The following is a 13,507-nucleotide window of genomic DNA, read 5'->3' on the forward strand; positions in this document are numbered from 1 at the left end:
TGGAACAAAGGATATTTTTTTTTTTTTTTTACCGGAGGGGAATTTTTCCTCGAGTTAAACACTGACAGAGCGAAAGTTTGAATTTCTGGGATGCTGCACGCGTCCAGCCTGTGCTTGAGCCACAGTGCCACCTACTGTACGGTTTTACAAACTGAGAGCTCAGACTGGAGCTCAGAGAGTTGACAGCAGATTTTTGAAAACTTTTTAAAAACTGAGTGAAGCGTGGACTGTGCCGGTTTGTTTCGAGGTGACTCATTGAATTCTGTTCTTTCTTCCAGACGTGGATGAATGTGTTCTGCGTACCCATAACTGTGGGGTGGGCTTCGTGTGTGAGAACACAGTGGGCTCCTTCCTGTGTAATCCCAAACAAAAGTGCATCAGCGGCTTCACGCAGGACTCCCATGGCAACTGTATCGGTAAGAGTCAGTGCTGCTCTCTGCTGCCCAATGGGAACTCACAACGCACGATCATTAAACAGCTAATGCAGAGCAGGGCCACGTCAGAGCGACCTCAGTGCTCCAAAATCAGCGCTGTGAGAGCGGTGACGGTGAACCTTCAGCCGATGACTCTCTGTAGGTTCATCACGACGAGCAACCCCTTGTTTTCACATTGTCATTGGATACACATAGATATCGATCATAACTGCTTTAAATTAATAGTTGAGGACGGCCTGGTGGTCAAAGGGTTAAGGCTGAAAAGTGAAGCCAATGCGAAAGTGCCTAAAACCTGCATTCTTTCGAACGGCCAGCGACTCCACTGGTTGTGATTGTATAGAAGTCTATGAGAAAATGACCCTACTTCCAACTTGATTTATGGCCCCGGTAAACATTTTCCTAATGAGTTTATGGTCTTAAGTCGCTAGTTTGAAGTCTTCTTCAATACAGCATGATGTTCAGTTTAGTCCAATTTAATGTAACATAGACGATAAAGCAGGGTACGCTTTAGGGCGGGGCTACCTTGTGGTTGACAAGTCGCTATCACGCGACTCGTCAATCTGGATAGCGGTATTCGGTTGACACTCTCTGGTAAGTACACTTACAAGCTGTCAGGTGCGGTCCGGTTGCAGGTGGATCCCCAGCTCCACCCTCTTGTCCAAATATGGCTCCAAAAAACTTAAGATGGCGATGACCAAAATGCCAAGCTTGAGGCTTCAAAACGGCAGTCCGCAAACCAATGAGTGACGTCCCGGTGGCCACGCCGACTTCTTTTATACGGCCTATGGCGTCATGCAAGGTGCTGGGCCTCCATCGGTAGCAACTTAGCGTTCAGTGTCTTGCTCAAGGACACTTCGACATGCGGATGGGGGAGAAGCCGGGGATCAAACCCCAAACCCGCTCTACCCTGCTCTACCTCCCGTGCGACAGTGCTAACCACTGCACCACCACGGTCAGGCCAGAAACCGTCGTTGCATGTCATCCCCCGCCTCTCCCCTTATTTCCTGTCATCTCTCATCTGTCTCATCAAAATATGTATATTCTTAAATCGAAATTGGTTTTGGGAAATACGCTTGCTAACACATCTGTCCGTTAGATATGAAGCTACTGCCAGGAGACGGTTAGCTTAGAATGTGGGCAAGGGGACACAAAAACCAAAGTAAAAGAAATGACAAATTGTGGTTTTTAATATTTCCTTGGCTGCGAGCAGGGACTTCTCGGAGTATTTTCACCGTCAAGTTACCAGGCAACCATTGGGAAGACACCAAGAAGTCCCTACACCCAGCCAAGGAAATAATGAAACCACAACTTGTTGTTTTTACTTCATTTTTCTTCGCGAAATGTTGTGGGGGGGGGGGGGGATCTCATGAGGTAGCCGTAATGTTCACATCTATCACTGAGGGTGGAAGCTTCCTTTTAGCTTTCCCTAAATGAGTGGCTAACCCCCTTCTTGTCACATTGTTTTTGCAAATTCTGTGAGATATGCACCCGCTCGACGCGAATAACTACAGTTCAACTTGTCCCGTCTTTGGGATTCTCACGTGGTTGCTTTAAAGTCTAATCTGCTTCATCAACGCTGCTCCCTGAGCGTTGGAACCGCTGTATGTTAAGAAGACGCGATTACCGCCAGCAAGTCAACAAGTAAATACACGACTACGTGATTGTTCCGTGGAAATTGCTGGGAGTGAAGTCGAGGCCTGTCAATCAGGATTAAGCCTCCTAACAGTCATTACAGTCATTTTCCTCTGCTGTCTTGAGGCTTGATTCTCTCTCTCTCTCTCTCTCTCAGACATAAATGAGTGCAGCAGCCCGAGTGAGCCGTGCAGCTCAGGCTTTAACTGCATCAACACGGTGGGCTCCTACACGTGCCAGCAGAAGGCCGTAATGTGCAGCCACGGCTACCACGCCGGCCCGGACGGAGCCAAGTGTGTCGGTGAGAGTCACCTCTTCGAGCCCGGCGACGTGGACTAAGGGGAGGCCGTTGATGCCGTATTTTGTTTTGGCTAGTATTTGGCCGAACGCCTGGTCCCAAAATGCCACAATTCAGTCATATGGAGACCAAAACTGTGCAAAATTAAATAAATAGATAAGAAATTGTAAAATATATATATATATATTTTTTTTTTAACTCACTTCAATGTTATGTTTTCTTCACATTAACGGAGTTCATTTTATTTTACCAGTATTTATTATTATGATTGTGTGAGTGCTGGGTGGAGGCCACACCAACACACATCAAACAACAACAAGAAAAATCAAAGATATATCAAATCGAGTAAACTCATTGAGCAGAAGTCACTTTTAGCGCGTCAAGCTTATTCCAGCAGCAATTGTATTGGATATCCCTTTTATTTCATTGCAGTACAGCCGTGTTTTCTTCCTAGTATCAAAGTGAATCCGTGTGAGCATCACAGGCTGTCCGTCTTTTTGATCTTCACGGCCTTGCGTCTCTCTGAGGAAGTAGTAGAATCGGAACGCTGTTGAGGCGCCTCCGAATGAACCAGCGGGCTGCTGCCGTGAACGCCGTCTCTTCACTTTGATGATGCTGAGTAACATCGGTCGGTGGCACGAGCGCAGCCTCTTGTTTGCCTGATCTTGATTAATGTTGCCGTTGTTGTTGCTCTAGCTGACAGGGGCCGAGTTGTCAAAATAGACTCAGATCTGAGCTTCAGCGGCCACATCAAGGCGATAACTAAATCAGCATTTTATCACGACATCGAGAAAGCCATCCAGGCCTTCATTTCCAGCAGGGTGGACGCTCTCCTGTCTGGGTCTTCTTCAAAAAGACCAACTTCAGCTCATTCAGAACGCTGCTGCCTGAGTCCTGACGGGCACCAAGAGAACTGAGCACATTGCTTTCACACTGGCTTCAAGTTACTTGCAGAATAGATTTTAAAGTGCTGCTGCTCGTAAATCGCTCAGTAATCTCAGGCCAAAATACATTTCCGATCTCCTCGAGGAATATTGGGCTGAAAGGGTGAAGCTGCTTTTAGCTGCTATGACTCTGATAAAGAACAGAGAAACGGGGGGGGGGGGGGTGGGGGGGGGAGTGGGAACCAGGATTTGTTTCGATCAATGATCAAAACGTGTTGTTTTTATAGGGATTTCGAGGAAACGGTTCAAGGCCAAATGTTGTGATCTTTGTGACCCTATGTGAGGGAGAAACCGAGTGAGCGTGAGAAAGAAGTGTGTCTGTGTTTGCACTGAGTCTGCTGGTGCGGCTTGGAGTTTGTCTGTCAGGTGCAGAGTGGGTCATTGCTGAGCTGCTTTATCTCTCTCTCTCTCTCTCTCTCTCTCTCTCTCTCTCTCTCTCCCCCCGGCCTGTCTAGACATTGATGAGTGTCAGATGGGGACGCACCGCTGTGGAGTGGGCCAGATCTGTCACAACCTCCCTGGCAGCTACCGCTGTGACTGTCAGACGGGCTACCAGTACGACGCCATCCGCAAAGTCTGCACCGGTACGTATCGCTGCGTCAGGTCTGCGAGATGATGACGAGCAGATTGGAGGTTCAGACGTTCCGAGCTGCTTTTGAAGCCAGAGCTGCTCCGGAGGCAGAAAAAGATGTTACACCTCCAAAAAAAAAATGTTTTTGTGCTAAATGTGATGTCAGATTTGATTTGGGCCTTTTACTGATAATTAGTGCTAATTGAATTTCCTCTAAAGGGATTAATAAAGTAATTCTTCTTCTTATTATTATTATTATCCGTCTTATAATAATAATGTGAGGATTTCAAGATTGTTTTGGGACAGTTAACACAGTGATACACATCAAAATTAAGTTAACACACTAAAACAAAAGACGTTCCGTTGTTCCAGCCACTAGTTTTTGTGTGCATTTTCGACTTGCGCATAAATAAATAAAAAAAAACTGAGTATAAATGCAATAATTAAAAAAAAGAAAGAAAAAAAAAACTAGAAATATTGCTAAATATTTTTTTTTTACGCTCGGCTGAGGTGGAAAAGTTGGTGCAACGGATGGAAACATACCTAGCGAATAAATCGCGACGTACATGAAACGCGAAAATAAGCTCTGTGGCAAAACAAAAGTTTATGATACTCACACGTTTTGTTCAGCAAGATAATCTTCACTAATGAACTCCACTTTTATGGTTTTTAAGCGTAAATGGAATCACCAGAAGTAAAAAGCTAACGTTAGGCTGTAAAAGGAACTACAGCATTACTTCAACGTCACCACCGCTGAGCTTCACTTTGAAGAGAATATAGATAGATATAGATACATAGACAGATAGATATAGAGTGTAAACACGACGAGGCTGTAAAGGCGGGCTGGTGAGTAGATGACTTTCTCCTCTAAATGCAGAGTTTCTGTCAACTCAGTTAGTCTAGAGTTTAATAGTTGGCACATCCTTCTTCCAAAACAGACGAATGAGCCTCTTAGCAGTGAGAAGTCCGTAAGATAAGAGGTGTTGTTGAGCTACCTGCAGTCTCCTCAGCCCTTCCGATCTTCCTAGGATGATTAATACTGGGTCAGGTTCCATCTCCACCCCGAGCATCTTCGAAAATACTCATCCCCATCCAGAAGCTCTGTAAATGGGGACATAAGGCATAACTGTGTAGTAAGGTAGCTTCTGATGAGTCACATTTTATCGCACTGTGGTGAGATTTCCGGGATGATTCCATGTCATTTTGTCTTTGAATAGTGCATCTGTGCAATACCTTGAATTGTATTAAACAGTGTTGTGCGTTAATCCAACATGTATGTATACAACCGCCAAATTCACGAGTGGGGGGGGTATCTACTGACGTGTTTTATGTCGTAGAACAAAACGTGTAAATCTCTTAAGCTTGTGTGTAACCACAGACCTTATTTCAGGCATCTAACCTAAAAAACCCATCCAAAGAAACCCACTAACTTCCAGACGAGGGAACAGGAAGCGTAAAAATGCTGACTCATTCAGCAGCACTCTATTCTCATTGGAATCCCACGTACCATGTTAACTAGCTATTAGTAAAAAGTAGTTTACCAACAGAATCAGACTCAGAAATACTTTATTGATCCCCGGGGGGAAGTTACACTGTATGTATGAGCAAAAAAGTCTGAGGAGTTGAACAGTTTGATGGCCACAGGCAGGACTGATTTCCTGTGGCGCTCCGTTGGACATTTGGGAGGAACGAGTCTCCCACTGAAGCTGCTCTTGTGTCCGACCAGTACGTCATGGAGGGGATGTGAGACATTGTCCTGAGACAGGATGAGACAGCATCCTCCCTCTCTGACACCACCGTCAGAGAGTCCAGCTCCACCCCCACAACGACGTCACTGGCCCCTTGCGGATCAGTTTGTTGAGTCTGTCGGAGTCCGCCGCCCTCAGCCTGCTGCCCCCAGCATGCAACAGCATAGAGGATAGCGCTGGCCACCGCAGACTCATAGAACATCCTCAGCATAGTCCGGCAGATGTTGAAGGATCTCAGCCGCCTCAGGAAATAGAGACATCTCTGGCTCTTCCTGCAGAGGGCATTAGTGTTCTTCGCCCAGTCCAGTTTATTGTCAATGTGAACTCCCAGGTACTTGTAATCCTCTACAATGTCCACACTGACCTCCCTGGACGGAAACAGGGGTCATCGGCACCTTGGTCCTCCTCAGATCCACAGTCAGCTCCTTTTGTCTTCGTCACGTTGAGCTGCAGGTGGTTCTGCTCGCACCACGGGCTTTAAGCACCCTGCGACAAGTATAACAAGTATATATTTCTGGCTTCGTAAAAACATCGATATGTAAACATTGCGGTGACGCGTTTTCTATCGTCATCAATTTTTAAACTCTTCTATGATGTTTTAGTTCAAAGCACCATCGTGGAACACATTGTTAAATAGGTGAATGAAGGGACATGAAAAATGAAGGTGAAAAAGTCACACTCACACTCTGGTTTTCTGTGTGTCTGGGTGAGAACTGGCATCGAGTCTCTAGTGGCCCGGAGGTATCCGTCTGTCTAATAGCTCCTACTCCTGCGCTGACAGATGTAAACGAGTGCTGGCGCTATCCCGGCAGGATGTGCGCCCAGACCTGCGAAAACACCCCAGGCTCCTACCACTGCTCGTGCACGGCCGGCTTCTCCCTGGCATTTGACGGCAAGAACTGCGAAGGTAAGCTAGACGTAAGCTTTTCTTTATCATATAGAGAATTTAAATGCCACCTTGTTTGGATGGACTGCTGTTTTCCTTGAAGAGCTCAAGGCGTAGAGGTAAGCCTCTAGGGAGAGCGGTGGCAGCAAAAGCCAAATGCGGCCTTCACACGGACTTTGGAGATTATATATGTTGATAGGAGACCGTTTATGAGCGTCTTTGTTATCCGAAAAGGCCGCTTTCTGTCGGAATTTGAATTTAGTCTTCATCTCTGTGACGCGGGGGCGTCTGACAGTGCATGCGTAATGGCTTCCAGGTTCAGGTGCCATCAGTCATCACTGTGAGCAAAGCTGACCAGGAGTCAGTGGCTGTCCTCAGCCATTACTCAGGGAACTTAATCAAGGTTGTGAAGGTTTCTGTTCACGATCAACAGGTGAAGATTTGCATGTGTCAAGGTTTTTTTTTTTTTTATCAAGGCTTCTCTGAGCTACATGATTAGATTTGAATTAGTGCTTTCCGCATTAATTCGTCCCAGTCACTTGAGCTTGTGTCTCTTGGGGAAGCAGTTTAATAATAAATCGCACCACCAGACCGTCATTGCACCTTCAAAATGGCTGAAATGTTGATTCCACAACGCACCTCCTAAGAAATCACTCATTTCCTCTTATTTTCTTTCTGTAAGTGGTGCTCATTTCTTTGTCCATTGCAATGGTGGGGTTTATTATATCAAGGGATGAGGCTGTTGGTATTTTATATTTTTATTAAAGACAAAAACAACAATGGACTGATACTACTAAGCATTGTGTGTGTGTGTGTGTACCACCAGCCTGGTTCTTGCTCTGTGCCATAGAGCTCCAAAAACTATTAAAAACACCACACGAAAGAGCCTCACTGTCACTGGGTGACATGTTCCTTCATCACCATGAACGCACACACACTGTAGTTTATCTTGACTCAGTCCCACACACACACACCGTCCTGCTGCCCCAAATACTCACGAGAGCGCCACATGTGGATTCATCCACTGCTGTAAATAGTCCCCAATAAATGCACTGTTTCCTCCCGTTTGTTTGATAGAAACTTACAGCGAGCAGCTGTTTGAGGAAATGACTGAGCCTGAGGAGAAAGTGAAACCACATATTTGTGACTCATTTTGAAAGATTTCACCTTCTGGAGGAACCAATGGGCTCGGGTCTGAGCGCCGCAGACAGGGCAGGGACGTCAGAGAGTATTGAGATATGAACTGTTCATTTGAGTCTTTTCATGGGATTTGTTGACAATAAGGAAAAAATACAGAATGAAGGCCTGTGAAAGACGGGAATAATTCTAATCCTGTCTCTTCTTTTCTGTGCGTAGACGTAAATGAATGTGACAAAAAACCCTGCAGCCAGGAGTGCGCCAACATATACGGCTCGTATCAGTGCTACTGCCGCCAAGGCTACTACCTGAAAGAGGACGGACACACCTGTGAAGGTATTTTTCCACCAGTGTTACTACGTAGAGACTGTTGGTGGAGACCAAAACTAAAGGAGAGTGAATACTGGACTTACATTAGCCAGTTGGACTGTGACACTTATCAAATGTGAATCTCCTGGATGTATAATTACGCGATTGATTGCTAACACGTTAGTATATAACTACTTTACAAGGCAATGATATGTCAGAGGTACACTCGGTGGTCACTTTATCAGGTCAGCCATCAAATCCACCTTTACAAACATAACGATGTTCAGTTTTGATTGACTATTAGAATATAAGAAACACATAATATAATGCAGTCCAGTACAACACCACCAACTACGACCTCAGTAACAAACATATGGTTGAATCAAGTGGCCATTCTAAGCTTCATAAAGGCAGAATATGTGGCAGAGCTGTTCTGCTTTATTGCATTATTTTGAATAGGTCTACCTAATAAAGTTGTCTGCAGCCTTAAAGCCCTTAAATTAAAATTCTTTGACTTAAAGAGTACGGGCTGGACCTGCTCTATGTGCAAAGTGTCATGAGATGACTTTTGTTGTGATTTGGCGCTACATGAATAACATTGAATTGACGTTGGCGCTCCCTAGTGGACAAAAGACAATGTAGCAGACACTAATGAAAGTCCAAACCCTCCCCCCACTTGTCCTACACCCTATCAATCCCAATCCAGTCAATCATTTGTAAGACAAAGATGCTACACTCATAAAAAAAAAAAAAAATCTACATAGAGGGGCTTTATTCTAGCCCCCAACAGCAGTTGTTACGGTAGCATTTTCCTCTGTATTTTCCCCCCTTTGTGGAAACAGCAGAAAAACTAGGATGAGCGATGGATAAAACCTGGCAGGAGAAACAATATCAAGCCTCCGATATTAATCGAAAGTCAAAAGTAAGGCGGGTGAGGCGCTGCGCGTTCAGTTTGTCATCATTTTAAAGACGCAAGGCATTTTGCAGAAGAAAAAAAACAAAAACTGGTTCTTGCAGTAACTGTCTGCATTTTTGAATTTGCAAAAAAAAAAAGGGGCAAATACTTTCTATTCATGAACGTGCACGTGCACAGTGTACCAGAGGTGAGCACAGTACGGGAACAGAGCAGCTGCGCAGCACTTTCTTGCTTCAGCACCTACGGGGGGAAGGAGGTTTAACCCCGATAACAACTCCGATTGCTCGTATTAAGACTCATTGATCCGAATAATTACGCGACGTTTCCGTGAATGCTGGGACCACATTGACAGCAGCGTGGCTCTCTGTCATCAGTAGCATCGTTTTATGTTTGTCTTGGGTGGCAGCGCCTTAAGGTGGCTTCTGTCGCTAATCCCCCAGACAGGAAAAGTCAGTCAGTCAGTCAGTCAGTCAGTCAGTCACGCAGGCGTTAAAAACACACACAAACACACACACAGATAAAGAGGAAAAGTCCTGATGCACAGGGCTCTAATCTGACTCAGGAGGTGTGTGTGTGTGTGTGTGTGTGTGTGTGTGTGTGTGTGTGTGTTTTTGACAGATATTGACGAGTGCTCCCAGAGCATCGGGAACCTTTGTGCCTTCCAGTGTGTTAATGTTGCTGGCAGCTACCAGTGTGCCTGTCCTCCTCATGGATACATCATGTCCGCCAATGGACGCACTTGCAGAGGTGAGCCCCCCCCCCCCCGTCTCTCTTTTTTTTATGAAAATCAAACTGAATAAAACTGAAAAGGAGCGATTTTCAGCCCCTTTTATGTCTCTTGTGTGTGTGTGTAAAAAAAATAATTCAAATTAATAAATAAAAAAAAAAGAATTAGAGCCTGTTTTAAAGAATAAAGAGGATTAATAAGAGAAATAGCACCATGCATAAAACGCCTGAATGCATTTTGCATTTTGAGGGTCGTCGTAAAACACTCCCAGCAGCGAAGAGGATCGAACTCTGGTAGCCTGTTCAAATCCGAACCGCTCAACACTGTCGGTGTGCTTATTCCTTTTATTTCTTACCTCTTTTCAGACATTGACGAATGCACAACTGGCACCCACAACTGTTCACATGGACAGACCTGCTACAACCTCCAGGGAGGCTTCAGATGCCTCTCCTTTGACTGCCCTCACAACTACAAGAAGGTGTCAGACGTGTGAGTAGCATTTTTTTTTTAAAACCTGAAACACTGCCCCTTTAAACGTCGACCCGTACCTGTGGGATTTTCATTAGGTTTCCTCTCTGCCTCCTTTAACGAGAACTGCCGTGCATACATGTCCTTGCAGTGCAGTGTGCTGCACTTGAAGGGCCTCGTTAGCTGTGAACCCGCGGCAGCTAGAGGGGCTGGCTCCTGACCGAACATCGACTCCCATCGAGCGGCACGATGAAGTCCGGCGGGCTTTGATCCGCTCGGTGCTGCCCACAGGAGGCCCCTTATCAATGTTATCAAGAGGCACCTTGTCAACCTCCGTGCGACGCGGCACCGGCTCGCTGTGGGAGAGACACCTTTTCGTTGGCGAGTGGACTTGGCAGCCGTGGACGCGCGGCTCAGGTTAAAATGTCTCCTGGCGCGCCTTTAGTGCCACCCCCGTGATTCATTCCGTTCCAAGACACTCTCGTTTTGGCACGAGCTGTGCAACCTTTTTACGGCGCACTACATCAAGCTTTACTCCGGGCTGTAAATCCTGACGTGCGATGGATAAGTAATGCCTTACACCCGCGACGAGCTACAGGATTACCGGCGTGGAGCTGGGGTTCCTTTCGGCACGCACACCAGGGGAGATTTTGAGATACTGACGCCGTGGCGTGAGCCTCTCTTCCGTCGAATATAACGGGGAACGTGAGGTCACTCGGCCTAACCACTCCCGATATTGAACTGACGGCAGTTGGGGGGGAAGCTTCTGGTGAAGCAGCCGCACCCTATCGTTGCAGCCTGGATCATGGACTCTGCGCACCCCTCTGGCGCACCTCTAGGAACTGTACGCCATCCCCCTTCACCCTCTTTACACCTCAGACTTCCGCTTCACCTCAGGCTCCTGCCACCTTCGCGAAAACCCTTCAGACGAGTCTTCCGGCGCGGCACGCAACAGCACTGGCAACAAGGGGGGAGTGCAGAGACCTGACAGAGAGCTTCGTCCCATGGGGTGACAGCAATCACCTCATTATCAGCAATGACCAGTTAGAGCAGGTGGTGGACTGCCAGAGTCCCCCCTGTCCCAGTTATCGCGCAAGGAGAGGAAGTGGCGAGACATCAGATGTCAACTCTCAGCCCTGCGAGGTATTTACACCAAGAGGTGCAGGACAAAGGCTGAGAGGATCAAACAAGACCTCAATCGCCAACAACAGGTCAGGGAGGCGCTACTGATGCCTGAAGGCCGAGACAAAGAGGACAAGGAGGAGTTTCTTCCCTCAGGCCTTTCAAGTCCTGAGCCAGTGACTTTACACACACACACATACAACTTATACTCCATTCAACTGCCATAAATCACTGTCATACTGACGTTACCTTACATTATGTTTTGTTTTTTTCTGAAACTCACTACTGGTTATATTGTCGTATTATTTCACCGCATACTATATTATATATTTCTGGTTTTATTTGATCTTTTTTTATTTGTTGGACTAATTCGCTATACGTTGCACTGCGTATGATCGTGTACGTGATTTGATTTGATTAGACTTGAGGGCGGGCTCATAATAAGTACCTTGCTTGGGGTCCAAGGTGACAAAAACCTGGACCGGACACGCAACACTGACGCCCTCTTCAGGAAGGGACAGAGCAGAGCAGATATTTTACCAGTCTGTGTATCATTGCGTATGGGCATTTTTAATGTTCCACCATAGAGTCTGAAGCACCTACCAAATATTGTCTCGCTCACCCCACCCTCTGTCTCTCTCTCTCTTTCTTCCTCGACCCCTCTTCAGTCGCTGCGAGCGGATCAGCTGTCCCAGTAACTCCTTGGACTGTCAGAACTCGCCCATACGCATCACCTACTACCAGCTCAGCTTCCAGACCAACATCATCATTCCCACCCAGATCTTCCGAATCGGGCCGTCCCCCGCCTACTCCGGCGATCACGTGGTCATCGGCATCGCCAAGGGCAATGAGGAGGGCTACTTCAGCACCAGGAGGCTGAACAGCTTCACGGGCGCCGTCTACCTGCAGAGGCAAGTGCGTGAGCCCAAAGACTTCCTGATAGATGTGGAGATGAAGCTGCTGAGGCAGGGGACGTTCACCTCGTTCCTCGCCAGGATCCACGTCTTCATCACGTCCAGCGCCATGTAACACCAGAGAGCAACAGACAGAGAGAGAGAGAGAGAGAGAGAGAGAGAGAGAGAGAGAGGGACTGGACATTTCGTATGGTGCTAAACTTTTTTTTTTACATGCGCAGACATGCTGCCTCCCCGCGGTGAAGTATTATTCAAGAATCCTGTAAAAGGCTGCTAGAAGGCCTCACCGTTTCTTTTGTCTTTCGGCAGGCTGTCGTTCTATGACAATCATATTTCCTGAGAAACCTTGTATTTGTATTTTACCAAAACGTTTTTCATTCTGACTCTCGCTAACGCAATTTAGCTTTCACGCACAGCCGCTGTTAGGGTCTGCTTCGCGCTGTCGGTCCAGGTGCTGCACGGGTCACCGCGCAAAGGCTGCTCCGCTCTCTTTGAAAATGGCTTTTTTTTTTTTTTACCCCCCCCCCTGTGTAAATGTTCATTTTCGTGAGAATTATTCGTGAAAGTCTGAAGAAACTAATAAACCTTTGCAGCACTAGACGTAAAGGGGCACTTGTCAACTGTGGAGGCCCAAAACGGACAAAATGCGCTAAAAGCCTAAAAGTTACGAAAAGTAACCGAATTCAGTGTAAAAAGAGCAATAAAGGACGTCTTTCCTTTAATACCAGTTTATTACCAGAATAAATTACAACTTAAACTATTTTATTTTAAACGAATGGATTCAATTAAAATGGGAAATTCATTTTATTTTGCCAACTCCCTTGTTTCTCTATATGGCCTTGGCTGTTTTCTATGTCTCTCATGCTTATATGATAATGAGATGGGCGTGTCCATGTGTGCCCAGGCCAAGGATTGGTCCAGAGTGTGATCTGAATTTTGATTCTAAAGTTTCAATTCGTTTTGAATAAAATAAGGAAGTTTCAAATTTATTTCAGATTGAATAAAGTTTTTTTTTTTTTTTTTTATGTATTTCAATGATACAAGTTATATTTTTCATTTTACATTTGTCAGTTTTGGGCCTCCACAGTAACCACCCAAATGTGTTAATGTGGTTAGAAAAAAAGTACCAGATCCTTCAGATAGTACATTTTGTTAAGCATTTGATGTATATTATTATTATTTTTTTTTTTTTTTAAACAAAGATGTCATCTGATGAAAAGTAAGTGTTGAAATTCAAATCACACCAGAAAATCAGAGTCACGTATGGCAAATTCCAGCACTGAGAATATTAACGTAGCGTTTACTGTTGATCATTTTATTGTATAGTGTCATATTAATTTCTTTATTACTGGACGTATCTTTCTATGTTACTGTGTTGTAATTATCTCAGGGTGAAATTCA

At 45.7% G+C, this 13,507-nt stretch overlaps 1 protein-coding gene across 1 annotated transcript in view; it reads left to right on the top strand.

The window, feature by feature from the left end:
* fbln2 (fibulin 2) overlaps positions 1 to 12,221 on the top strand; it is a 50,580-nt gene extending 38,359 nt beyond the window's left edge. The window contains exons 9-16 of the mRNA XM_070902780.1: positions 279 to 416; positions 2,224 to 2,367; positions 3,764 to 3,892; positions 6,409 to 6,534; positions 7,870 to 7,986; positions 9,494 to 9,622; positions 9,968 to 10,091; positions 11,861 to 12,221. Of these exons, the coding sequence (XP_070758881.1) occupies positions 279 to 416; positions 2,224 to 2,367; positions 3,764 to 3,892; positions 6,409 to 6,534; positions 7,870 to 7,986; positions 9,494 to 9,622; positions 9,968 to 10,091; positions 11,861 to 12,221 (1,268 nt within the window). The remainder of the gene's footprint in view (positions 1 to 278; positions 417 to 2,223; positions 2,368 to 3,763; positions 3,893 to 6,408; positions 6,535 to 7,869; positions 7,987 to 9,493; positions 9,623 to 9,967; positions 10,092 to 11,860) is intronic.
* The last annotated feature ends 1,286 nt before the right edge of the window (positions 12,222 to 13,507 follow it).

Source organism: Enoplosus armatus, chromosome 3 (assembly GCF_043641665.1).
Source record: "Enoplosus armatus isolate fEnoArm2 chromosome 3, fEnoArm2.hap1, whole genome shotgun sequence".
NCBI lineage: Eukaryota > Metazoa > Chordata > Actinopteri > Centrarchiformes > Enoplosidae > Enoplosus > Enoplosus armatus.